The sequence below is a fragment of the Pseudoliparis swirei genome, chromosome 7, assembly GCF_029220125.1.
Source record: "Pseudoliparis swirei isolate HS2019 ecotype Mariana Trench chromosome 7, NWPU_hadal_v1, whole genome shotgun sequence".
NCBI lineage: Eukaryota > Metazoa > Chordata > Actinopteri > Perciformes > Liparidae > Pseudoliparis > Pseudoliparis swirei.
This window is the reverse complement of record NC_079394.1, coordinates 22798024-22822216: the sequence shown is the minus strand read 5'-3', so window position 1 is coordinate 22822216 and position 24193 is coordinate 22798024. Positions and strand designations below refer to the sequence as shown.

Here is a 24193-nt window from a genome sequence, read left to right as displayed (position 1 = left end):
AGATCGACCGGTCGATCGCGATCGACGGGTTGGCGACCACTGCACTAAATATTCCAGATTCTCTCTTTATATTTCGAAAAATCTAATATTCCTAATAAGCTGGATGGATGAAAATGAACATTCGACCAATATTCCTGTCGACATGCAGCCCCGCATTTTCTGATTGTTGTAAAAAACAGGATGTCTAATGCCAGCGTAAACAATTTACCAGCATCATGTGGTCCATTTGAGGAGCTCGTCGCACCCTCCAGTGAATCCCACGTTGACGCCATTCTCAGCCGAGGAGCCAAAAAGTTTGACGTTTGCTATATTTGCGCGTATCCCAAAACCTTTCGATATCCATGTCTTTCATACTGTTTAAAGGGTATGTTTCTCCATCTGATTCTAACATTTTGGACTTAGGCTGTGTGTCTCAATCTGCTGTATTTCAAATGCGCTGTATACATGTCCAAAGACTCCTCTGGATGCAAAAAGGAGTCCGATTATATAGAAGTCTATGAGAAAATGACTTTACTTCTCTTTTGATTTACTGCGGTCAACTCAGCCGACACTCGGATCTCCGTGGTCAACTCAGCCGACACTTACATTTCTGTGCACCTATAGACTGATGTTGACGGTAAACGCATTCGATCGGGAGCGCCCGAGGGTTTTGATAAAGTTAGCGGAAGGATTCACGTGACACAACATCCGGTTTTGCAAAGTTAGCGGAAAGAACTACGTGAAACAACATCCGTTTTTCAAAATAAGATGTCAACAAATCATACACTGGCATATACAAGTAAACAATTAACTGATTTTGAATCTTTATAGATCGTTTCTGAGATTTAGCTTAAATTATGCTAACATTAAAACGTTTTACTGTACCAAGGAAGAGTTTATAAAAATAAAACTCAGACTTTTGTATGATAAAAAATTCCTGTATATAGATTTCCCCAACAGTTCCAGGAAATGAATGATGCAGCTGTGTTCAAGACACTCCTGACTTCCATTATCCTGGGAATCAGACATATCTACGGTCCCAATTGGGAGATATTTCAAATTAAAAGTCCTAAATGTTTAAAGAAATCGGTCATTTCTTTCATGTTTGAAGTGCTTTATATATGTTTTTCCTCATAATGCCCGGCATTGACTGATGCAGCTGTGTTCAGAATAATCCAGACTTCCATTATCCTAGTTATCAGACATATTTACTGTCCCAATTTGGAGATATTTCAAATTAAAAGTCCAAAATGTTTAAAGAAATCGGTAATTTCTTTCATGTTTGAAGTGCTTTATATATGTGTTTCCCCATAATACCCGGCATTGACTGATGCTGCTGTGTTCAGGACAATCCAGACATCCATTATCCTGGGAATCAGACATATTTACTTTCCCAATTTGGACATATTTCAAATTAAAATTCCAAAATGTTTAAAGAAATCGGTAATTTCTTTCATGTTTGAAGTGCTTTATATATGTTTTTCCCCATAATGCCCGGCATTGACTGATGCAGCTGTGTTCAGGACAATCCAGACATCCATTATCCTGGGAACCAGACATATTTACTGTCCCAATCGGAAGATATTTCAAAGTAAAAGTCCTAAATGTTTACGAGTAATCCGAAATTTACTTAATGTTTGAGGTGCTTTATATGTTTTTCCTCAAAAACCCATACTGACTGACCTACACTGGCAATAATACAGCCGTGATGTTCTTAGGTCAATTTGACCCGGTTAATGTTTAATCACAAAAAAGTTGTCAGAAACAAAAAAATCCTAATAACTATAGTTTCTACCTCATCAGTGTTGGTGGAGTTTTTCTGCAGGGATCAAATAAAGTTTCCCGTCAAAATAGTATCTGTATTTCTCGCACAGGTGGGGTCGTTAGAAAGACAGTGTCTGTGTGTGGGTATGAGATTGGGATGAAACAGGATGTGTGTCACTCGTCAATCAGGCAGTCTATTAGAAGTACTATAGTACATATTTATTAGGAGACATGAAATAAACCCTTACATTAGTGTCACATGTCCAATAAAGGTGTATTTAGGGGGAAAGTGAGAAGATGATAAACATTGTTTGTTCTGTAAAGTGTGCTTTTCATGTAGGGTGATGGGCACACAGCAGGATATAGATGGTTCCCATAACAACCACCTGGTTCTTTTGTTTGAAGTTTGAAATGTGTACAACTTTATATATGGGGCTTTGAACATGGGCGTGTACACAGCAAAATCAGCAGAGCCAAATTAACTCTCAGATTTGATTTTAACACTTTTGAAGAGTGTATAAGGGTCCACACCACAAAGTTTTAATTTCACTCTTTTTGGAGAGTTAGCACTTTAACACCGGACAATCCAGACATCCAATATCCTGGGAATCAGACATATTTACTGTCCCAATTTGGAGATATTTCAAATTAAAAGTCCTAAATGTTTAAAGAAATCGGTCATTGTGATGCACTGGTTTTAAAATAAATGTTTTAAAACTAACATGTCCCTTTACCTTTAACAAACTTTAATTTTCAAGTATTTCTAGTAAACAAACACATAGACACCTTATAGAGTTAAAATGGGAGTGACACGTGTTGTTAACAAACCATCCCTTGAGAGAGTTAATTTTTAACACTACATACAAGTGTTAAAAAAAACTAACACTACTGAGTGTTACGAAGAGTTAAATTTAAACTGCCAAAAGAGTCAATAATAACACAAAATTGGTGTTTGTCGAAATCTTATTTTGAAAAACGGATGTTGTTTCACGTAGTTCTTTCCGCTAACTTTGTAAAACCGGATGTTGTGTCACGTGAATCCTTCCGCTAACTTTATCAAAACCCTTGCGCGCTCCCGATCGAATGCGTTTACCGTGAACATCAGTCTATAGGTGCACAGAAATTTAAGTGTCGGCTGAGTTGACCAAGGAGATCCGAGTGTCGGCTGAGTTGACCGAGTTGACCGCAGTCTTGATTTAGTCCCTCAGAAAACATCACAAACATGAGTTCATGGTTTCAATCTCTAGTGTCTAGTCTTCTTCAAAACATCATGATGTTCATTTAGTAAATGATGGTCCAGTTTAAAGTTGTTGACTGTCATTGACTGATCGCTGACGCTACCACTGATGTGTATGGCGTCCTACGTTACTCCTCAAATTTCCAAACATGGTCACTTCTGTTCATTTTTTGCGGAAAAAAAACATGTCGCTGGCTGTAATCCAACATGGCCGAACTCAATGCTTCAAAACGGCAGTCCACAAACCAACGGGTGATCTTACGATGACTAGGCCTACGTCCATTTCTTATGTACGGTCTATGGTTGCACCATGTTGCATTTATCTCTTACATAAACTTGTCTGCCCTGGTCTCGGCATACTGTAACTTTTGTTATTCCTGGTTAGCCTCAGCCCAGCTTTATTCACGGTCGAGTTGGCTGTCTGATCACATACACTAACAAGTGTGACTATGTTTCTCTGGCTATTCCTCATCTTTTTGTCCTTTCTTCAGGACACCTCGTCCTCCTTTCCGCCTCCTGGACTTTTATCTAATCTTCACTCTATTTATTTCACGATTACGGTTCGGATAGATAATTAGTGTCATTGACGGAGCCACTGTAAAATGTATGGAGAATGTGATGCTGCTAATCATTCACTCACGCACACATAGAGGGTGGAATGAGATGTAGTGTTGTGGTCTGATCCAAAGTGACAGACAAAACTGAGATAGAGGACAGTGTCTGTGTGTATTACCTTGATTGGTGATGCTCCATCATATCTTAAGGAGCTTGTCGTACCATATTGCCCCACTAGAGAGCTACGCTCACTAAATGCGGGACTACTTGTAGTTCCTAGAGTCTTAAAAAGTAGAATGGGAGCCAGAGCCTTTAGTTATCAAGCTCCTCTTTTATGGAACCAGCTTCCAATTTCAGTCCGGGAGGCAGACACAGTCACCTCGTTTAAGAGTAGACTTAAGACCTTCCTCTTTGACAGAGCTTATAGTTAGGGCTGAATCAGGTTTGCCCTGGTCCAGCCCTTGATATGCTGCTATAGGCTTATAGCTGCCGGGGACGTTTTAGGATGCACTGAGTACCTATCTCCTCTTTTTCTCTCCTTAAGGATGAATTTTCATCTCTCAATCACACGTTACTAACTCTGCTTTCTCCCGGAAGTCCTTTTGACTTTACGTCTCATGGGGTCATCGGACCCTATGAGACGGCATAGATCTATCTGCCTGATGGATCGTCTGGGTCGTGGAAATTCCTGCTCATGACTACGCCACTGTCCTGTTGAGACTCCGCCCTCCTCCTCCCCACCGCCATCTGCCTGATGGATCGTGGAGGTCTCCATCGTGGAATATGCCTACTATGAACTATTCATACACTCTGTCATATTCATTGAATGTATTTTAACTCTAAATCTGTCCTTCTGTACACATTACATCTATTGCATCTGTCCATCCTAGGAGAGGGATCCTCCTCTGTTGCTCTCCTGCAGGTTTCTTCCCTTTTTTTCCCCCTGAAGGGTTATTTGGGAGTTTTTCCTGGTCCGATGTGAGGTTTTGGGGCAGGGATGTCTATGTGTACAGATTGTAAAGCACTCCGAGACAAATTTGTAATTTGTGAAATTGGGCTATACAAATAAACTGAATTGAATTGAATTGAATTATTAGGATGCCAAATAATACGTGCATTCATTTGCACCCGGGGATGTGAATAGAGCTGAGAGTGAAGCCCATGCACAATGAGTTGGAATATGTGCCTATATTTTTTTTAATCAAATGTTACGTATCTATTCAATTACCTTTTATTCACATTTATTTTAATTTAGGAGGTGAACAGCTCTCTCTTTCAATCAAACACCGGTGCACGGTAGGCCAGTGCTGCATGAGTGAGTCTCATGATGATTTGTTTTCTCGTCATCAGACTGTGATGCGAATGTTAGGAGTTGGTTGATGGAGGCATCAGCTGGTGGAGCTACTTTAAATCATGGCAGGAGAAGAAGAGGAGGGCACAATGAGATGAGGTGTATAAAAGAGCTACAGTGAAAGCTCAAGTGATGGAAAACCATGATGGAAATATGACATTTGATCTGTTATACATGTATTGTAATTTGAGGAAGATCCAACACAGATGTCGTTGTGCCTTTTGAAAGGGAAATGAAAGCTTGAATGACAAATAAGTTGTTTGTTTCATGTATGTTTTATTTTAAGTCTCTTTGTTAACCTTTTGTTTTCTTCCAACAAGTCAGCTTTTTCAGTACTGTATATATAAATACCAGTGAATATAATCCACAAACCAAATGTGTATCTTTCACATTTTATTTGGGTTCATTTTGAGTAGTATAGGAATGTAACTCCAACGTAAACTCACCCGCCTTATTAGTCAGTGCAACTGACGGAGAACAAAGAGCAAAGAAGTGAGGAGGACGTGGAGATAGATGGTCAACCAAACACAAGTCTCTCACCCAGGAGACCGCTGTAAATGTCCTGTGTGATGCCTGTTATGTAAATAGTAGCTATGTTGCCTAAATCTAACGAAACAAGGTTGTTGTCTAAACCTAACTCAGTAGTTTTTTTCCTAAACCTAATTAAGTAGTTTGGTTGCCTAAACCTAACTAAGTAGTTTTGTTTTTACAAAAGAAAACAACTTAGTGTATGTATAAAACAAGCAGAAACTGACACTAGAGGGGAACCTAGAGCTGACTCTTTCCTCAAAGTCCTTTTCTAATGATTCAGGAGTGAATCCGATTATAGAACCTGCCTCTTTAATAGTAACGTTAATCCTGTTATTTAAAGGTGCTAAATTTCAAATTCAAAGCTTTAACATGGCAACAGAAAACTAGCTGCTATGGGAAGACGTACTGGAGCAATGTCTACTTGAATCTGTCATGTAGCACCTTTAACCTTTTGGGACGAATTCAGTTTCAGAGCCTTCCTTCTAAAATACACCTTCCCACAACCCGCTGTGTGATTAACATGTTGTGTCCTGTTGAATTAATGTATGTATTTTACAGATGCATTGACTTTTACTGCTGAACGTGTAGATGCAGCTGCTACATGTGTGTACTGTATACGTGTCCGTGTTTGTGTGTGTGCGCACGCAGCATTGTGACGGAGAGAGTGCTGACCCTGGTGTTTCCTTGTAGGGAGTGGTACAGCTCAGAGGTGTGTGTGCAGAGGCACTTGGATGGCTTAAACGCACACAGCCTGCACTCCCAGCAGCCTCCCACTCTATGCATGTTTGTGACTTCCTGTCGTCACCAGGTATTCCACCAAACACACTCAACTGTTCATACTGCACACTGCTGTAGGTCTGTCTGCCCTGGCAGCGGAGTTGGCTGACCTGGTTTAGTTGTAACTTGAACACTATATGGCACATCATTTACCTGTACAACTATAAAACTGCAGCTGAATTCTCTGTTTACAGTTTTTTTTGTTTCTTTCTTGTTGTGATTGCCTTATCAACTTTTGTCAAGCTTCTGTATCACAGGCTATTTCCCTGTTTCCATCTTACCTGCTTTTGGTTTTCAGCATCCGGTTTCTTAAAGGGACAGTTTGGATGTTTTGAAGAGGGATTGAATGAGCTACTTCTCCATAGTCAGTGCACGGATGGTGTTTGGAGAAACAGACAAGAGTACCAGCTCGGAAAGAAAAGTGATGTACTGCTGTGAATGTAATTTAGACGACTAAGAAAGAAAAAAAGAATACAGTTTAACGTTCTATATTTAGAATATTTTCACCATTTTTACTGTGCCGCAAGACAGCCTTTCCAACAGGGAACTAAAGCCGGTGTATCCATCTGTGTTCTCGCTAAGGCCACACTCCAAAAAGCATTGCTTTTACCGCACAGACCACAGGGTAGTTTTGTGGATTAACTAAACCAATCAAGGCAGCGTAACAGTAACCGCTGTGTTCTGCTGGGTAAAGTTAATGTTTTCTTCAATGGAGGCTTTGGAGAGAGCATAGATAACGGCTTCACTCCCGCCGTTAAACAAAGACAGTATAGCTATCTCACGACAAGTTAAACTGGACAAAATATTGTAAATATAGTGTATACGTCAACTCATATTGATTGTTTAGATGTCTAAACACATTTTGCTGAGATAGCAGTACATTGCTTTGCTCCCTTTCTGGTACCTCCGCCATCTACTGTAAGTAATACACTTGCTATGGGGAAGTGCATCAAAAAATCAAAACTATACCTTTTTAAAGTGTAATTCTACCCAAATTAGCCCTCTAACTAGTGGTGCTGATAGGTTGGGTTCTGTGATATCAGGATGGTGGGGGGATAGGAATGAACCGCTGAGCTGCCGAATGGGAAAACAACAGGCTTTATGGTAATTACTGATGTATCCTTTTAATTCTATCTTTCATTTGTGTATTGTGACTTCAATTGTCTGTTTCCAGTCAACCACCATTTAAACTGAAGCCGTAAGACCAGCAGCTCTAGATGGAGGCTTTCTCTTTCCCCTCCTGACGTCGGCTTCTCTCTGATTAATTGTGGCCTGTTTGACTTCCCGAGAGCAGAAAATAGCTGCCGTCTCCCAGCATGCCGCCGTCTCCTGTGGACCTGTATAATTAAAAGTAAAACAGGAAGTATAAGGAAGACTCGTATTTAATGACTTGTGTTTATTGCAAGAAGTGTAATAGTCATTCAGGAGTGTTTAGAACTTAGCCCTGAATTTTTTATTGAAAAAACAACTCAGAGCAGACAACGTCGTGGTAGCAACCTGTCAATCACAAGGTAGGCCCGCCCTAAAGGATACCCTGTTTTATGGTCTGTTTGACTCTATGGACCATCAGTTACTAAATGACACCATGCTGTAATGAAGAAGATAAGACATTCGAGATTGAGACCATGTTTACAATGTAATAAATGTTTACTGAGATAATAAATCAAGAGGTGTAAAGTAATTTTCTCATAGACTTCTATACATTCTTTTTGCAACCTGTAGAAATAATGCAGGTTTAAGGCACTTGCATGTTGGCTTCACTTGTCAGTGGGTTAGGTTTCAATCAGAACTTAGTTGTAAAAACTTAGTTCACCAAATGTAATGCTGAAAAGAGACTTTTTTGCCTGACTGCTGTAGCCTCAGTACCTTCAGAAAAAGTTTGGAGATGTTTCATGACAAGATCACAGCCAGCGTGAACAGAAGGATTGGTAACATTAACTTCCAACACGTCAAATAATGATTCTACTTCCTATCATGCTTTAGGATGTTAGTTGAGCAAGCCCTTAAGTTAAGTAACATAATAGATGTAAAATGACGATTTAACATGGGACAGGAACTGCAGTTTCCTCTGTTTGTTTGACCCATCCAACCTACACATACTCTTTCGCCCTTTATTTAAAGTCAGTTCCTCTGACAGCCTACTCATAATGAGGATGGGTTTACATTAGAGTTAGTGCATCTCATACGGACGACAGGGCACTGACCCAGCGTTGGGATTGAGAACCAATGTCTGCACTTTCTACAATGAAAACAATTTTACATTTAATTTCTTTATTATTTTGCGACTACACTTAAAGTTATTTCCCAATTCAGTGGTCATTTTCATTTTTGCGGTGTTATGCATTGGGTAAATACACATGTTTACAACGTTTTTTATGTTTTCAATAGGTTCCATTTTTATGTTGTAAACTGACCTTTAACTTGAGTTTGACAGGTATGTTAGAATGTGTGCTGTTCCCATGCACGAGGCTTGGCAGCGAGCTTCCCGTCAGCTCCACTGTAACCTTCCAGCATGCCAGTTTGGTCAATAGGCTGGCCCGGGTTGATGCTGCATCAGTGTGATGGGGTCAGACCTCACGTTCACAGGTTTCATCTTCCTGCGAACATTGATTCTCATTCCTGTCCTCCTTTCTCCTCCTGGTTCTCCAGAAGCAGAACAACCCTACTTATCTCTACAGTAGGGGAGGTAATTTACCTTGCACCATAAGCAGGGCTTTTGCAATAGCAAACTCAAGAAAGCAGGTATAGTATAGATAGAGTTTTGCACCAGCTCTTTGGTAAAAAGGACTTGGAATTGTATCGTTCTTTTCTAGTCTTCCGACACTCGAAGCGCTTCAACACTATCATTACCATTCATAAGCCATGCAAGATGCCACCTGCCGATCAGGACTCTCACTAACCATTCATATCCATTTGAGAGCAATTTGGGGTTTAAGTGTCTAGCACAAGGACACATCAGCACGGACTAGCGGAGCCAGGGATTGAACTGCCGATCCTCTGATTGAAGGACTACAACTAACTCCTTTTGATTGACCTTGACAATAACTTGTTCAACATGTTCAGCCATTTAGATTTTTTATTAAGCTTAATGCACTTATTAAGCTCTAAAGTCTTTTTCCTCCTACCTTAGAAATTATATTGAATAACGGCTAATTTATACTTCAGCAGAGAAGGTTTTCAGAACTGCACGAATTGTGACGCCGCACCCGGCACTGCAGACGCAGGAGCCAGGGCTGTGTATCAACACGTTTGATTTTTTATTTGTTGGTTCATTCCGCACAGAATGAACAGCTAGTGGATATTTGCTGAATTTGTATTGGATTAAAATGACAAACTCCGCCTTTAAATACGCTTTAAGTCTAAGCCTTATTATGATTATTGAATGTAAAACATAGTGACGTGCAATATCAGAATATTGCACGAGAAAGTGTTGGAAATCGAGTGCAGTAGTACCTCTGTAAAGGATGATGGCCTTACAGCCACGAAAGACTGCCCCCTCGACACCACCAGCGAGCCCGGAGGTCTGGAGCAGAACTTTTTAAATGCAAATCAGCATATTAGATGTGATTTTTAGCAGCCACCAGCTAATTGAGAATTTAAAAAATAGTGCTGACTAGACAACAATTGGTTGATGCATCAGTATCAATCACTCAATCCATTGGCTAACGGTCGGCTATTGGATTTAGCCTCTGGGGGCAATAGCCAATCATTTCTTGTGTGTGTCATTATTTACCATCCGGGATCACATTTCGACTGATGCTATCTGCCTTTATTTCTTCTTCTCTCCAAATCGACGTTAAACCTGCATTCAACCAAAACTGTCTCAAACGTGATTGGTCACGCTACTCGGACTACAAAAGAAAACCAGAAAGCAGCTTGAGAAATATTGTCTACAGATCCTATACGCACAAGAAATCAAGGGACAACTCTCACATTAAGTAGTGATTTGAGTAGTAGTAGTGAGTAGTAGAGCATCAATCTGGTGACAGTGAGTACAAAACTGTTGATCTTTTGGAACCATGTCATTTTTTACATGGCAGGTGAATTACCATGTATGAAATATGATAATTAAGAAAACAAAGTCATGTTTATTGCGTGAACATTAATCCTTTGTGTTCCATGGCACTGTTCCATTCATCTCTCTTTTTTTAATCATCCTCAAAGGCTTGCTTCCACTTATTTTATGCCACACCTTATCAGGTGTTCAAAAGTTTTGATAATTTTGGAACACGTCTGTGTCATCTTGCTGTTTTCAAACAGAAAATGTGTGTTGTCTATGAGCACAACAGGGAGGGAAGAAGGGAAATCAAATCTCATCTGGAATATGAAAGCAGTCTATGGATCGATGCGCCGCTTGGCCCTCGAGCTGCGTCACGGTTCCATTTAGGAAATTGTTCCTAGGATTGATTCATATTCTTTGCCGCGGCATCCCTTGTAGAAACATCCATAAAGAAACTCTTGTGGAAATATGAGTAATGCACTAACACCTCAACAGCCTTCTCTCAATTCTCCGTTCTGTTTCTGTGGGGCAGGCAGCGCTCTGGGTCTGAACACATCCGTATGCAGATCAAAGCGCCGACTCAGCAGCTACAGAGACGCTTCAGGTTACAGTGTTTTACAGGACACACACTCACATACACACACACTCACATTCACATCCACGGTATAATCGTACACAGCTAAGCGGAAAAAGCGGACAATAAATACATTTAATATGTTTACATGATCTATAAAGGTTTTCTTTGTCATCGGCATGGTCAAATTATGTTTCTACGTTTCTAAGTACAAGAAAGCTAAACTATCTTTACATAGCAAATAGTTATTCGATGACCTTTTAAATCGATATATTATTTTTCTGAATTTAGAAATGTTGCACTTTTTGAGGGAATTTGATTAATTCATTACGGAAAACGTACCACGTAAGAGCCATATAAACTAAGGGGCAGGTCATATTTGGTACGATGTGAGGTCGTACTTGGTCGTGAATAAAATAATAAAAAGTGTTTATAGTATAAACTATATTATATATATAAAAGACTGCAAGGTAACGATTTAGCATAAATAATTATATTTCTTATCCCCACAGGATAAACCATAAGGTTTTTCCCACTCTAGTGTTCACTGTGGCTCCTAATCTCACGGGCAGATTTTCCGTGCTTCGCCCATTCATTCAGACGATCAACCTTTTTCGATTTTGATTGACCCCGTCGTCTCTCATTCCGTGCCCCCCTCAGGGAACCTTTGACCCCAGTGCTAACACAGCACTCACCGCTGTATCATGGAGCACAGATACAGAATGCGTTGTCAGAATTAAAAGAATGCAAAATCTGGCAATTGATCAATATCACTGAGAGCTGCAGAAGTAGTAGTTGTAACATTTGCTGTTATTGAGCCACATGACGAACTGATCCTGAAGTAGTGTGTGATGTTTCTCTCGCTCGGTCTGTCACAACAGATTTCATCAGCCTCCATCAGTGAGACTGGCTGGAGAACATTCATCTGGCCTCAGTGGGATATTTCTGAACGACAGAGTTGTGAGAAAAACAATTCTATTTCAGGACACTAGCAGTTAAAACACATTCAAGTTAATGATAATGTCGTATAATTCAAAATAAAAGGTTTGAATAATGGAACCTTTTTCAATTCAATTCAGTTTATTTGTATAGCCCATTTTCACAAATTACAAATTTGTCTCAGAGTGCTTTACAATCTGTACACATAGACATCCCTGTCCCAAAACCTCACATCGAATCAGGAAAAACTCCCAAATAACCCTTCACGGGGAAAAAAAGGGAAGAAACCTTTTGTTCATTTGTTCCATCATTCATATTATGTCATTTATCCGTCATAATGTCAGTGTTGAGGTCTTCTAATATGAATATCAAGGCAATAAACAAAAAGGTGGGATGCATTGTCACATGTTCAGTCAATAAGAGAGAGTGAAATAATTCATCTTAAAATATGTGAAATCTATGCACCCCAAGTAAGATTTTTATTTGTTTTTATTTTCAGGTGAAAAAGAAGGTTTTGCCAGAATAACTGTTTAAAGTTCATAGCATTCATTTTAATCTTTGAAACAGTTGTGGATAAAAGGATTCGTCCAAGGTCAAGTTACATTCTTTCATCTGTGGAAAAAAAGTTTGAATACTGAAGTCTCCGGTAGATTTCTTGTTATCATTTTGGACAAAACAGACTGAAGTGCACCACTACCACACATTCTAAATGGGACTACAAGCAATTTGTGTATAAGTTTCTAACATGACAGTAATGTTATGAACACACCATATACCGGTGTTTGGAATGCACTGAGAAATAAATTCAAAGTTATTTCTATCTTTCGTCAAAAAAAATCTTAACAAATTGGAACCCTCTAATTATAATTGAACACGAGGCAGTCTTCTCTCTCGTCCTCCGTATGGTGCGTTTCCCCCGGCGGCCTCTAGATGTCGCTGCCTCTCTGTGACTGCCCGGCTTGCGAGGGCTCTCTTTGATGCATGATTGGCCCAGTAGCAAGTTGTTTTTTTGCTCGTGCACACGCACACGCACGCACACGCACACACACATTCCCACTCATTGGCATATCAGCTAACGCTTGATGAGAATCTGGCCTGGAGATTCAAGGTAAGGAGATAATGGATGTGCTGACAGATTGAGCACCTCAGCGAGAAGAATTAATGTGTTGGTGTGACAACAACGCCATTGAACAAGTGGCTGTCACATGTTTCATGTATGTCTATTTGTTACTTGTGTCCATGCGAAGACACTCTAAGAAAATTAACTTGTTAAAAGCTCGAACATGGCAGTGAAATATTTCACTCTGACATTTAAATATGAACGAAGACCGTGAAAACAATCTGTCACAGTAGGTGTATGACTTCTATGATATGCTGGGATTTTATAGTACTTGTGTGTGTACAAAATATTGGAAATTGTATCCAATTAGTAAGTAACTAAAGCACCTTTGTGATGAAGGGCACATAGTGCTTTACAGTAGCATCAGTACAGTAAAGAGCAAAGGTCAAGAATAACCTTTTATGTGGCTGTCCAATCAGTGTTGATGGTGAATGTAGTCCGCATTTCTCTTCTTCTCCGGTTGAAATGAAAGTCAGATTGTATAGAAAATGAAAAAATGACTCGACTTTTCTCTTGATTTATTCCCGACATTGTAAACAGAGTTTAGGCTCTCAATTTCTAGTTTCAAGTTGTCTTCAATACAGCATTATGTCACTCCTCCACGATCCAAATAAGGTGACTTTGGATATGGCTGCAAAGAAAACCAACAACTGCTTTGGAAGTTTCCTAACTGAGTGAAAAGGACCTGGAAGTATAAAAGTGGCCGACCGTCATAAGACCTGTTCGAGTTTTCTAAATGCCAAAGAAAGGAGCTTCAATGCTTCCTGCCCTTAACTGCTTTAGCATAGGAAACATGGGGCCATTCTTTAGAAATAAATATGTGAATATAGCAAACTGTCAATGAACCAATGCACATTCTCAATGACAACAAGTATCAGGAAAAAAACTATTTAAAAAAAGCAAAGCTAAAAGCTAAATATAACCGAACTGTTATTGCCCAAAGGAAACATTGATCTTGAAAAGCTTTATTGATATTGCAGCAGGAAGCAGGGTTGACAGCAGCAGGAAGGAAGGCGTTCTGGTTTCTCTCCGGTCATGGAAGCAGCTCTTTATACGATAGTCACATATTTCAATGGGACCATGTTTAAGTTGCCTTTCTTCTTCCTTTGTTGTAGTCCCGACACGGCAGACCTACGTGAGCGACATCCGCCAGCAAAGTAGTTTAGTAAAAGTGCAGTCGGATCCTTTGAGCAACGTGGGTTTGGCTTTTCCTAACTCCTCACGTAGTCTCCTTTACGTTCCTCCTTGCCCCTATGACATTTTTCCATTGAGGTCAAGGAAAATTGGTTCGGAAGAGACGTCCCCTTTTAGGCATTTCCTGGGCTCTTTCAGGAGAGGGACTTAGGAGGCATGGTGCTAAAATGGAAGGGTTCAGAAATTCCTGGCGCGTCAAATGAAACGGTCGATCGTTGCTGCTCGGCTTCTGATGCCGACGAACAAGGGTCGGAATGAGATGCTCCGGGCCGGCAACTAGCGCCGCTGTAACACAACGTGCCATTATTACACGTTCAAAGCAACTGACGAGGTCTCAAGCTGGAGAAAGGGCGGGAGGGAGGGTCAAACCACTACAGGACTTAAGTCCCACCGTTAGTGTCGTTGGTCACAGGGCTCATTGGTCAGTGACGTTTACGTCTTTTACGTTCCTTTTCTAAAACACAAATAGTGGTTTTGTCGCCTTTCCTGTGAAGACTGAAGTTTATTTTTGAAAAAAACTAAATATTCAAGCCGTCATGGGGTCTTTGGAGGGTAATAGCTGCAAGCTTTAGAGCCACTGACCAAACCTTTTGACGAGGTATGAGAACAAATGATGTCTTTTATTTTAACATCAAAGCATTTCAACATTTTCTAGAAGAAACCTGGATTACAAGTATGAACTTGGAAATGAGCAACATATGTCCCCTCTAGGGGGCTGTACTGGAGTTGCCATCAACAAACACTTCACAACCCAGATTAGTTACTAATAGTTATCCTGTCTATGATCATATTGGGCAACTTCGAATCTGCATTCTCAAAGCCTCCTGGGTATTGTGAAAGAGCAAATATGTAATACATCCATAGAGACTTTGGGGAGGCCAGTAAGACGTTTCTCCCACCCATTTATGAATGTCACGTTTCATCTTTCACGTGTTAATAGACACACGATCGAAACAGATTGCACCAGCAAATAATAACAAATCACCATGTCATCTGTTCCAGCCCACATATTTAAATGTGTAAACAATTCCATTGATACATACAATACTCATATTGGCAATATATATTAAGAAAATAAAATTAAGGGGAAACATAAGGGAAATAAATAAAAACACATCGTTTTCTAAATAGTCCTGGGATAATTAATAATCAAATGAAAGGGAAATCCAACATATTCAATCATTTGCTTATCCCTGAAAGATAAAATAAAATACATTATTACGGAATGAATCTTCTTTCAAATGAGTAAAACAACTAATCAACTCATGTCGGGAGCGTCAGCAGGAAACGGAGCCGTGAAGCGTGCAGAGTTGGTATACAGTGAGCACTGCTGCCGCGTGGAGACGCACAGCTCCATCGACACTCCCACGGCCCGTAAACACCACACACCATGGCGGTGTTCACCACCTTTCCAAAGGGGAGGATTCGCGAGGTGTTGCAACCTTAAGCAAAACAACTGCCAGCGTCTCCAATGAAGAGAAACAGGAAACGCGGCGGGGTTGTTTTTGTTTTTCTTTCCGTGATTGCCGCGCTGTTGTAACGGCGGTGCACGCGAGCCCACCACAATGTTGTTGTGCTGCAACGGACGCACCGCCCTCTTTTTGCCCGCTGGCTCCTCGTAGGCTGAGGCTGGAGCACTAGCACTGGCTGCGGCGAGGGCGGAGCTGGAGGCCCGGGGCTGTCACAAAAAAAAGACATGTTCCATTTCAAAAACTAGCCACAAGACGCAAACTGCTGTTCACGGCTCAACTTTTTTTTGGTAATAATTTTGTGTGTGGAGTTTTAACCGCGACGACCGCTTGTTCGGCCCCGACTCGAGGAAGTAGGATGCCGGTGAAAGGCGGAGGAAGACTGGCCTCTCACCAGAGCAAGAGCGAACATATCGGCGTAAGTAGCGCTGTGGCGCACGCAGCGTTTGGCCGTGTGTGAAGTTCCAGTCGTTAACTTCGCCATAACATTTGTACGTTTTTGTGTGTATGTATGTGTGTGTTGTGTTGTTGTTGTGTCGAATGGTTCGACTTGTCCAAGTTGTGTGTTCGCGTGCGTTGCTTTTTTTCCTGCGTGTCTGCCGAAAGTGAGCGCGAGGTTTCGTTCCTGGAGCTATGAGGTGCACGCGGGCCAATTAGCAGCTTGTCAGCTACACCTGTTGTGCTTCACGAGAGCCAATATGTACAGCCCGGTTACGTAATAGTGACTGTACAGCGTTGCAGTGGTGAGGAGCCCGCGAGAATTTTAGCCTCAATCTCTGACACCCTGCAGGGAGGTGATTGTAATCCGGTCCAGATTGACATGTGATTTGATTGGGGGGATTATAAAGTCACTGGTTGTAATTGGTAGACCCAGAAGGGTGATGGAGTGGATGACATTGGCTACGATGTTATACTGCCTTTTAATGAGATGAAGGCACCCCAACTGCAGAAGAAAAACGTTGTAATCGTGCACAGGATTTAGGATACACATTTACCCATTTTGCGCCTCCAATTTGGAAGGCCACAGTCGTAAATGTGGCAAGTGGGTCATGATAAATGAAACAAAACATGTAATTCTTCACTTTGACAATTACAGCCGAAGTTCAAGCCTTGGTGTAGGGCAAGTATCGGTTTGGGTATCATGTGAAGATGGAAGTATAAAAGGTGTGGAAGTGTCATTGGGGCACGTGAGCCAGAAGGCTGTTTGATTATCTATGGAAATGCAAGCCCTTGAGGTGGCTGTAAGCGTGTGCCCTAAGCAGAGTGAAGTGTCATTTGATTGACAGTCCCAAATGTCAGAGGAAGTGTTCGAACAGAAAGGAGTTTAACTCTTTAATTTGAAGAGACAATGCATGCAGGTGAATCCTAAATAAGTGAAAGCAGTTAAAGTATCCGTTATACTCATTTTTATACATGTTTTCCATGTGTTTTTAATGCCAGGAAAACGAGGCTAGTGAAAACAATAACTAGTGGAAATGTCCCGGCGGAGACCCGGAGAATAGCTGATTGTTGGAACAGTGAAAAGATAAACAAAGGATTATTTAGTTTCTGGGGAGTTTTGACGAAAGGGTTTTTTAAAAAGTGGAATTACTGTCGTCTGGCGGCTTTGAGGTGGAGCATGTTCATTGTATGTTTTGTTCGTGAAGACATTTGAGCAATTGCCCAGTCCTTTCTTATTCACTTAAACCCCATGGCGTGTCCACCCGGGTGTCATGTTTCGATCACCGTCAATTAGAACCGGTAAATACCTTGGACCATCTGAAGTGAGTCATCTCGACAAAGCCATATGATGATTGTGGTTTTTTTTCCCAGTAGGAAAGGGGTTTTATGTGTAAAACATCTCTTGTATTTTCAGTTCATGTGGGAGCTCAGAAAGAGCAGAGATGTCAGTGGAAGTGTAGGAGACGAGCCCCCGGGGAATACAGCAAGTTTCTTCTCTCAATCTCGAGCACATTTTTCTTGTCAATGAGATGCTTATGTAATAAAACAAATTAAACACAAACTCGTGCTGAACGTTGCTCCCAAGCCGTGTCCTATCCAGTTGGTACATTCGCACAGACAACCGAATGCACCGCGGCATACCTTCATGTATTATGGAACATGAAATCATGTTTCCAGCTGGGTCCTCTTCTCTCTGAGAGAAGCATTTCACCCTCGTACGCCGCACCAGTTAGCCCGGGCTTCTAAACGGTCACGCCGTGATTCAGTGGGAGTCCGTTGGCCGGCTCCATTCTGTCCTCTCACAAAAGTGGAGGAGCCAGTCGAGCCGGAGTGACGTCTGCACGCAGCTGCCGGCGAAACAGTTGGAGCAATTCAATTCCTGGCACGTGTCCCAAAAGTACTCTGCTGACACAGGCGGTACACTGGCACACTATATCCATGGAGATGGTGGTGGGGGTGGGCGTCGATGCCCAGAATAATCTTTGTGTTCTCGGGAGACAGTCAAACACTTCACACTGAAAAACTAATATAAACAATGAGTGTCATGATGTATCTTGCGACCCCCTCAGATACATCTTGTGTTTCCCCTTCCATTGGTTCCCCCAGTTAAGGAACCACTGTATTGGACCTTGATTTGTCAAAACCAACACATTCCTGTCTGGTATTTGTATCCATGGACTGAATATTTGTTTGTCAAAAGGTGTACTTTATTACAGGCACAAATGTTTTTACAATTTATTTATTAATCCACATAGATAATTATTGCAATATATTTTTTTATGATGATAATTAAAGTTTTAGCACTATTCTTTGTAGGACAGAACCCTAAAGAAACCAAAAGGTTTACTATGGTATATTATATACAATTATGTATTATAATTAGGGATGCACCGATCTGATCGGCGCCGATCCATATCGGCCGATATTCCCATTATCGGTTTTGATCGGCGTTCTCAAAACGGCCGATCAAAACGGCCGATCAGATGACGTAACATCTGCGAGAATTATCAGAGACGTTTCAATCGCCGCGCCACGGAGACAATGCGCCCGGCGAGGGCCGCAGAGGTCCACGAGGGGATCCTCACGCACCGAGCGGTGTCCCCGTCCCCCGAGTTGAATCTCTGGGTCAACTCAGCCGACAATTACATGTCTGCCCCTATAGACTGATGTTGACGGTAAACGCATTCGATCAGGAGCGCGCGAGGGTTTTGATAAAGTTAGCGGAAGGATTCACGTGACACAACATCCGGTTTTGCAAAGTTAGCGGAAAGAACCACGTGAAACAACATCCGTTTATCAAAATATGATGTCGACAAATCAAACACTAACATATAAAAGTAAACGATTAACTGATTTTGTATCTTTATAGATCGTTTCTGAGATTTAGCTTAAATTATGCTAACATTAAAACATTTTTACTGTACCAAGGAAGAGTTTATAAAAATAAGTCAGACTTTTGTATGTTAAAAAAAGTCCTGTAAATAGATTTCCCCAAGAGTTCCAGGAAATGAATAATGCAGATGTGTTCCATACATATCTGAAATCCCCTACAATAGCAATCAAACAATTTTAATGTATCAATTAGGAAATTTTTCAAAGTAAAAGTCCTAAATGTTTAAAGAAATCGGTAATTTCTTTAATGTTTGAGTTGCTTTATATATGTATTTCCTCATCGTCCTAGGCAATAATGCTACACAATAAATAGAATGCTTCAATCGACACCGTGATCGGTATTATCGGATCGGCAGATACTGATTTGTCATCGGTATTATCGGTGATCGGCAGATACTGATTTCAGTGATCGGTGATCGGCACCAAAAACCTGATCGGTGCATCTCTAATTATAATAACGGTTTGGGCCATTTGTTCAGTATAAACTCACTACTACTTTTGAGCATGTGCACCACAGGTTTCCACTGGAACTGGCCTTTAGATGAGGAAACTAATGGAATATCTGCACAGGGTTTCAAAATATATACAAATAACCGTTAAAGGGATAATTAATGACAAACTGTAGAGGCCGGCAATATGTTGTTGGAGTGCCTCAGTAAGCCCGATCCAAAGAAGAAGACCTAAGCAACCCCGACTGGCTTACTTCCGGTTCGACTTGTGTTATCTAGAGCTGCACCGATCAGGTTTTTGGTGCCGATCACTGAAATCAGTATCTGCCGATCACCGATAATACCGATCACCGATCACTGAAATCAGTATCTGCCGATCCGATAATACCGATCACGGTGTCGATTGAAGCATTTTATTTATTGTGTAGCATTATTGCCTAGGACTATGAGGAAATACATATATAAAGCAACTCAAACATTAAAGAAATTACCGATTTCTTTAAACATTTAGGACTTTTACTTTGAAAAATGTCCTAATTGATACATTAAAATTGTTTGATTGCTATTGTAGGGGATTTCAGATATGTATGGAACACATCTGCATCATTCATTTCCTGGAACTCTTGGGGAAATCTATATACAGGACTTTTCTTAACATACAAAAGTCTGACTTATTTTTATAAACTCTTCCTTGGCTTGACACCTGTCACACTGGCAGTGTGACAGGTGTCAAGCCGTCACTGGTAGGTTCCCCCTTTAAGCCACATGGAATGAGCAGCCAGAGTGATATTTTGTAATGTCCTTTATTGTCTCCAACCACAGACATTCAGTGCGTTTACATGATGGTATAATTCGAATCTTGCTTTAGTCGGACTATGCTATCTTTTGGGGGATCTGCTGTTATCCTAATATACATGGCAGTGAGTAATTCGAATCATTGGCCGAAAGCATGTCATATCCGATACGATAGGTGGCGCTGTTTTCATTACAACTCGTGGTGATACAGCCATTTCCGCTTGACCTCTTCACCACCACCAACAACAACATTTCGAGAAAGATGGCGAACAGAGAGCAAGGCGAAGCTACATCCCTCTACTATTTTTCCATGGTGTTAATAGGAGTACAGCGAATGCAAATGGCACTATTGGCTGAGTTGATAACGGAGAGAAGACGCCGTCGCCGAAGGTACACAGAGAATTTAATTTATCGTCTCTTTCGACTTCCGGCTCACGACATGGGAGGGAGGGAGGGAGGAGGCGGCGGATCTCGAGCATGCGCAAAGACGCAAAGTCCAGTTCGAATCAATTCAGAGTTACATGCCGCGAGTCGAATTATCAACTGGATCGGACCGAGCTATCCAGGGGTGTTAATCGGACCGAAGTCGGACCGCACATAGTCCGACTAAGGTGTTTACATGAAACGGATAATTCGATTTCAGTCCGACTAAGCCAATAATTCGATTGCATGTAACCGCACTGAGTGTCTCTGCTCAGCACTCCCCATCTTCCTCCTGTCCAGCTCCTTTATGGAGACAAAGCCTCGCAGATACACAAACACAGATTGTCATCAGCTGGTCTGATTGTCATCAGACCAGCTGATGACAATCAGACACCGTTCCCTGAACCACACCCCCGCTCCACCCACTCTGCAGCCGAGCTTAAACACACCCCGCTGCCACAGTTATCCTCCAATGAGTGAATCAAATAATTCAGTCGCAGCTCCCATGATCGTACATAAAGATAATCGGATCCGGCACCGGACAACACGAGCTATCAAACCGCTCTTTAACTTGCAGTCACATATTTACTCCTATTGTACTTTTACTTTGCATCTATGTACTTTTAAGAATTGATAGGAAAAAAATCTGACATTTAAAAGAAAAAGTGAAAATAGCCTCAAAATGTGCAATGCACACATCAGATAAGTTACAACAATAGCCCAGAGAAAAAGATGTGCTCATATCTAGGCCTGTAAATAGATATAGACTGGGGCTCATGCCAACTTTTAAAATGGAAGACGTGGCTTTGTTGAGACTGTCTGTTGACGCCCACACACTCCTGATGATTAATGTTGATGCATAATAGATAATGTGAGATTACTATTCCTCTTTTCAGGGGATAGGCTATATTAGGTCAGGATATTGTCTCTGAAATTTAGATTAGATTCTAGGCAAGGACACAAATATGCATTTTTCTTTTCTTCCTTTATTGCATTTCCATTTACTCTGGAGTTGTAATACAAATAGGTACACTTCTATTTGATTCTTATTCATCAGCTTCTTTCCTTTCAACAAGAGCAAAGAAATGCATAATGAGCCTTCTGGTTGAGGAGCTAATTCATGATTCATTTGGATTGTCTTTTTTTTCCCTCACGGGAAAGAAAAGTCTTGGATCGAACATATAACGACAAACCCAATATGGAATCCATTGCCTGGCATTTTTGACTCTGCCTTTTAATCTAAAAGACTGTTGAGGAGTCGGAGATTAACGCCTTCAGCGTGAGGTTTCTGATCTCCTGCCTGCTGACGCTCGTCAGCGGCAGTTGTTCTTACTCAGGTTATTTCAAGCATGGTTGGGTCTTTTTTTGTTTTGTTTTTTCGCACGAGCATTATCAGGTCAGTCAACATTACAACTGTGCTTTGGCCCACTTAGAGTGAGCAAGCAAGGAGGTTCAGAGGAGTCGTGTGCTCTGTGGTATTGTGTTTAAGAATGTTCTCCTAAGACACAGTTTGTAAAGACTGAAAATGGTTTAGACAAGTTATATTTTCAAAAGTGCATTTTACAATAAATAAATGCATGTTTTCCTTCAATCGAGTCTCGTGGCTTTCGTTGCCCATCGAACTCTGTGGATTCAGGGCTTTTTTCCACCAAACCAGAGTTGTGGTTGTTGCGGAATCAGTGGCGGGACTTGCCAAGAGGGTTTCGTTGAATTGTCTTTGTTGCGTTTCATTAGAAGTGTGTTTTTACGACCAGCAAGATAAATATATCTGTCTGGTGGCTCTGGGGAAGAGCATATTGAATGTATGTGTTTAAAAACAAATGAATAATTGTCAAAATTATTCATCATATATTTACTTCAACACCAAATGAAGCGTTTCGCCAGGGAGAAAAAAAGAGACGTAAATGACCGAGTCCGCCCGGGCCTCATGTTTCCATCGCTGTTGGAGTTGATTGTCACCTTTTTTGTGGTTCAGTGGGCTTTACAGTCGTTCATGTGTCATTTCCCTCCATTTTACCTGAATCGGCTCTTTTTTTTCTTCTTTTTCATTTCCTGCATAAAGTGTAAGGCAACAGACAGCTGTTAACAACATTAACATGTGATCTCTTTTTGGTAGGTGTTAAGCTGTATTTTATTAGCTCTCATCATTGTATGTGTGTAAATCAAATTTAAAATACCCTTGCCTGTATTCAGAAACGGACGGTCGGAGCTCTAAAAAATTTGATAAAATCTCAAGCATGGCAGAAATGTTGCAAAAACAACTTGTATAATGATTATTGTCATTGTTTACATTCTGATCGGTATTATCCTGGTGAGCCGCACCGGGTCACTTCTAGTCCCCTGGGGCCGGTATTTCAAAATGATCCACCAGGATTAATCCTCCTGGATTGGATTAAATCCTGATCAGATCCCAAAAACGGGTATTTCAAAGCAAATCTTATCCTGAAGATTCGGATTTGGTAATCCAATCCTGCCTTTTATCCGGATTAAACACTGCTGTTGAGTATTTCAAAACTTTGGTGGGAAATCTGGATCAGTTTGATCCTAAAAATCAGGATTATCCTGATCCCACCTCAGAGTTGGATTTGAGGGAGATTACATGAAAAGGTTGGACCAGCCGAAGTGTAACTGCTCCCAAAGTTCATTGTTTGATACAGATATAGCTAGACTTCTGTTTGATCAATGTTTATTTTCTTTGCACGTTCCTTTCTTTTTCAGAAAACACAGTGAAAAATTGAAGTAAAAAAAAAAAATACAACGTATTCATTGAAAATCAGTCAAATGTATTTATTAACATGCATTCAGCACACACACTTAATGTTCATAGCCAAAGCTTAAACGGGTATTGCATTTGGAGCAGCTCTGTGTTAACTGGCTGTCTTCTCTTTCCACAAACATCTTTAAAGAGAACACATATTAAGGTTGTATCTCATTTGTTGACAACTGTTTCCTAAAAATGCAACTTAATTGAGTTTATTTTGTATAGTCCATTATCACAAATTACACATTGGCCTCAGAGGGCTTTACAAACTGTACATAGACATCCCTGTCCGAGGACCTCACATCGGAGATATGTACAACACATTCTAAAATCTACACCCAATGCATTGCGAGTAGGGCTGTCAGCGTTAACGTGTTAATCTATGCGATTAATTTGGCCGCGTTAACGCATTAAAATATTTTAACGCAATTAACGCAACTTTTTATTTTATTATTATTTTTTAAACCGCGGCAGTACGGTTTGACACTGTTTCCGTTTTTAAAACAATTATTTCTCCGCGAAAATAAGGAGCAGAAATCAGTTTAAACTCGTGGATTAATCAGTCGGGTTTCCTCCTGCTCCTCCTTCCTCCCGTCGCCCCTCCGATACACAGAGGAACGGAGGGGCGACGTGTCGGGTGACGCGGCGCGGAAAGAACTCGTCACACGAAACCTTCAACGTGATTTGTCAATCCGTTTGTCTGTCAACATTTCGGTAAAGAAACAACCAATGAACACTCAGTAAATCACAAAGGACCTCCCACCTCACAGGTTAGGCTCATTTAGCAGCCTGTCAGTCAACCAGAGAACACGGCACGAGGACAATGAGCCTGATTTCAGAGCTGAGATTGTTCTGGAATGTTTGATGTATAACACGTGGGGGTGTGTCACATGCAAAAGACTTTAAACGGTGAATTTAATTTATTTTGTAAAATGTATAAAA

The 24193-nt window shown here is 40.9% G+C and overlaps 2 protein-coding genes across 10 annotated transcripts in view; one reads left to right on the top strand and one right to left on the bottom strand.

The window, feature by feature from the left end:
- LOC130196521 (ankyrin repeat domain-containing protein 31-like) overlaps positions 1 to 24193 on the bottom strand; it is a 125135-nt gene that overhangs the window by 72601 nt on the left and 28341 nt on the right. The window lies entirely within an intron of this gene.
- The window catches only part of LOC130196518 (tight junction protein ZO-2-like), a 95906-nt gene continuing 87061 nt past the window's right edge, over positions 15349 to 24193 (top strand). For 3 of the 7 annotated variants that reach the window (XM_056418748.1, XM_056418749.1, XM_056418750.1), the window contains exon 1: positions 15350 to 15908. In XM_056418748.1, the coding sequence (XP_056274723.1) occupies positions 15849 to 15908 (60 nt within the window). In that variant the 5' untranslated portion in view covers positions 15350 to 15848. Of the gene's footprint in view, positions 15909 to 24193 lie in introns of all 7 variants that reach the window. The other 4 variants (XR_008832262.1, XM_056418751.1, XM_056418747.1 and 1 more) reach the window with 3 other exon arrangements.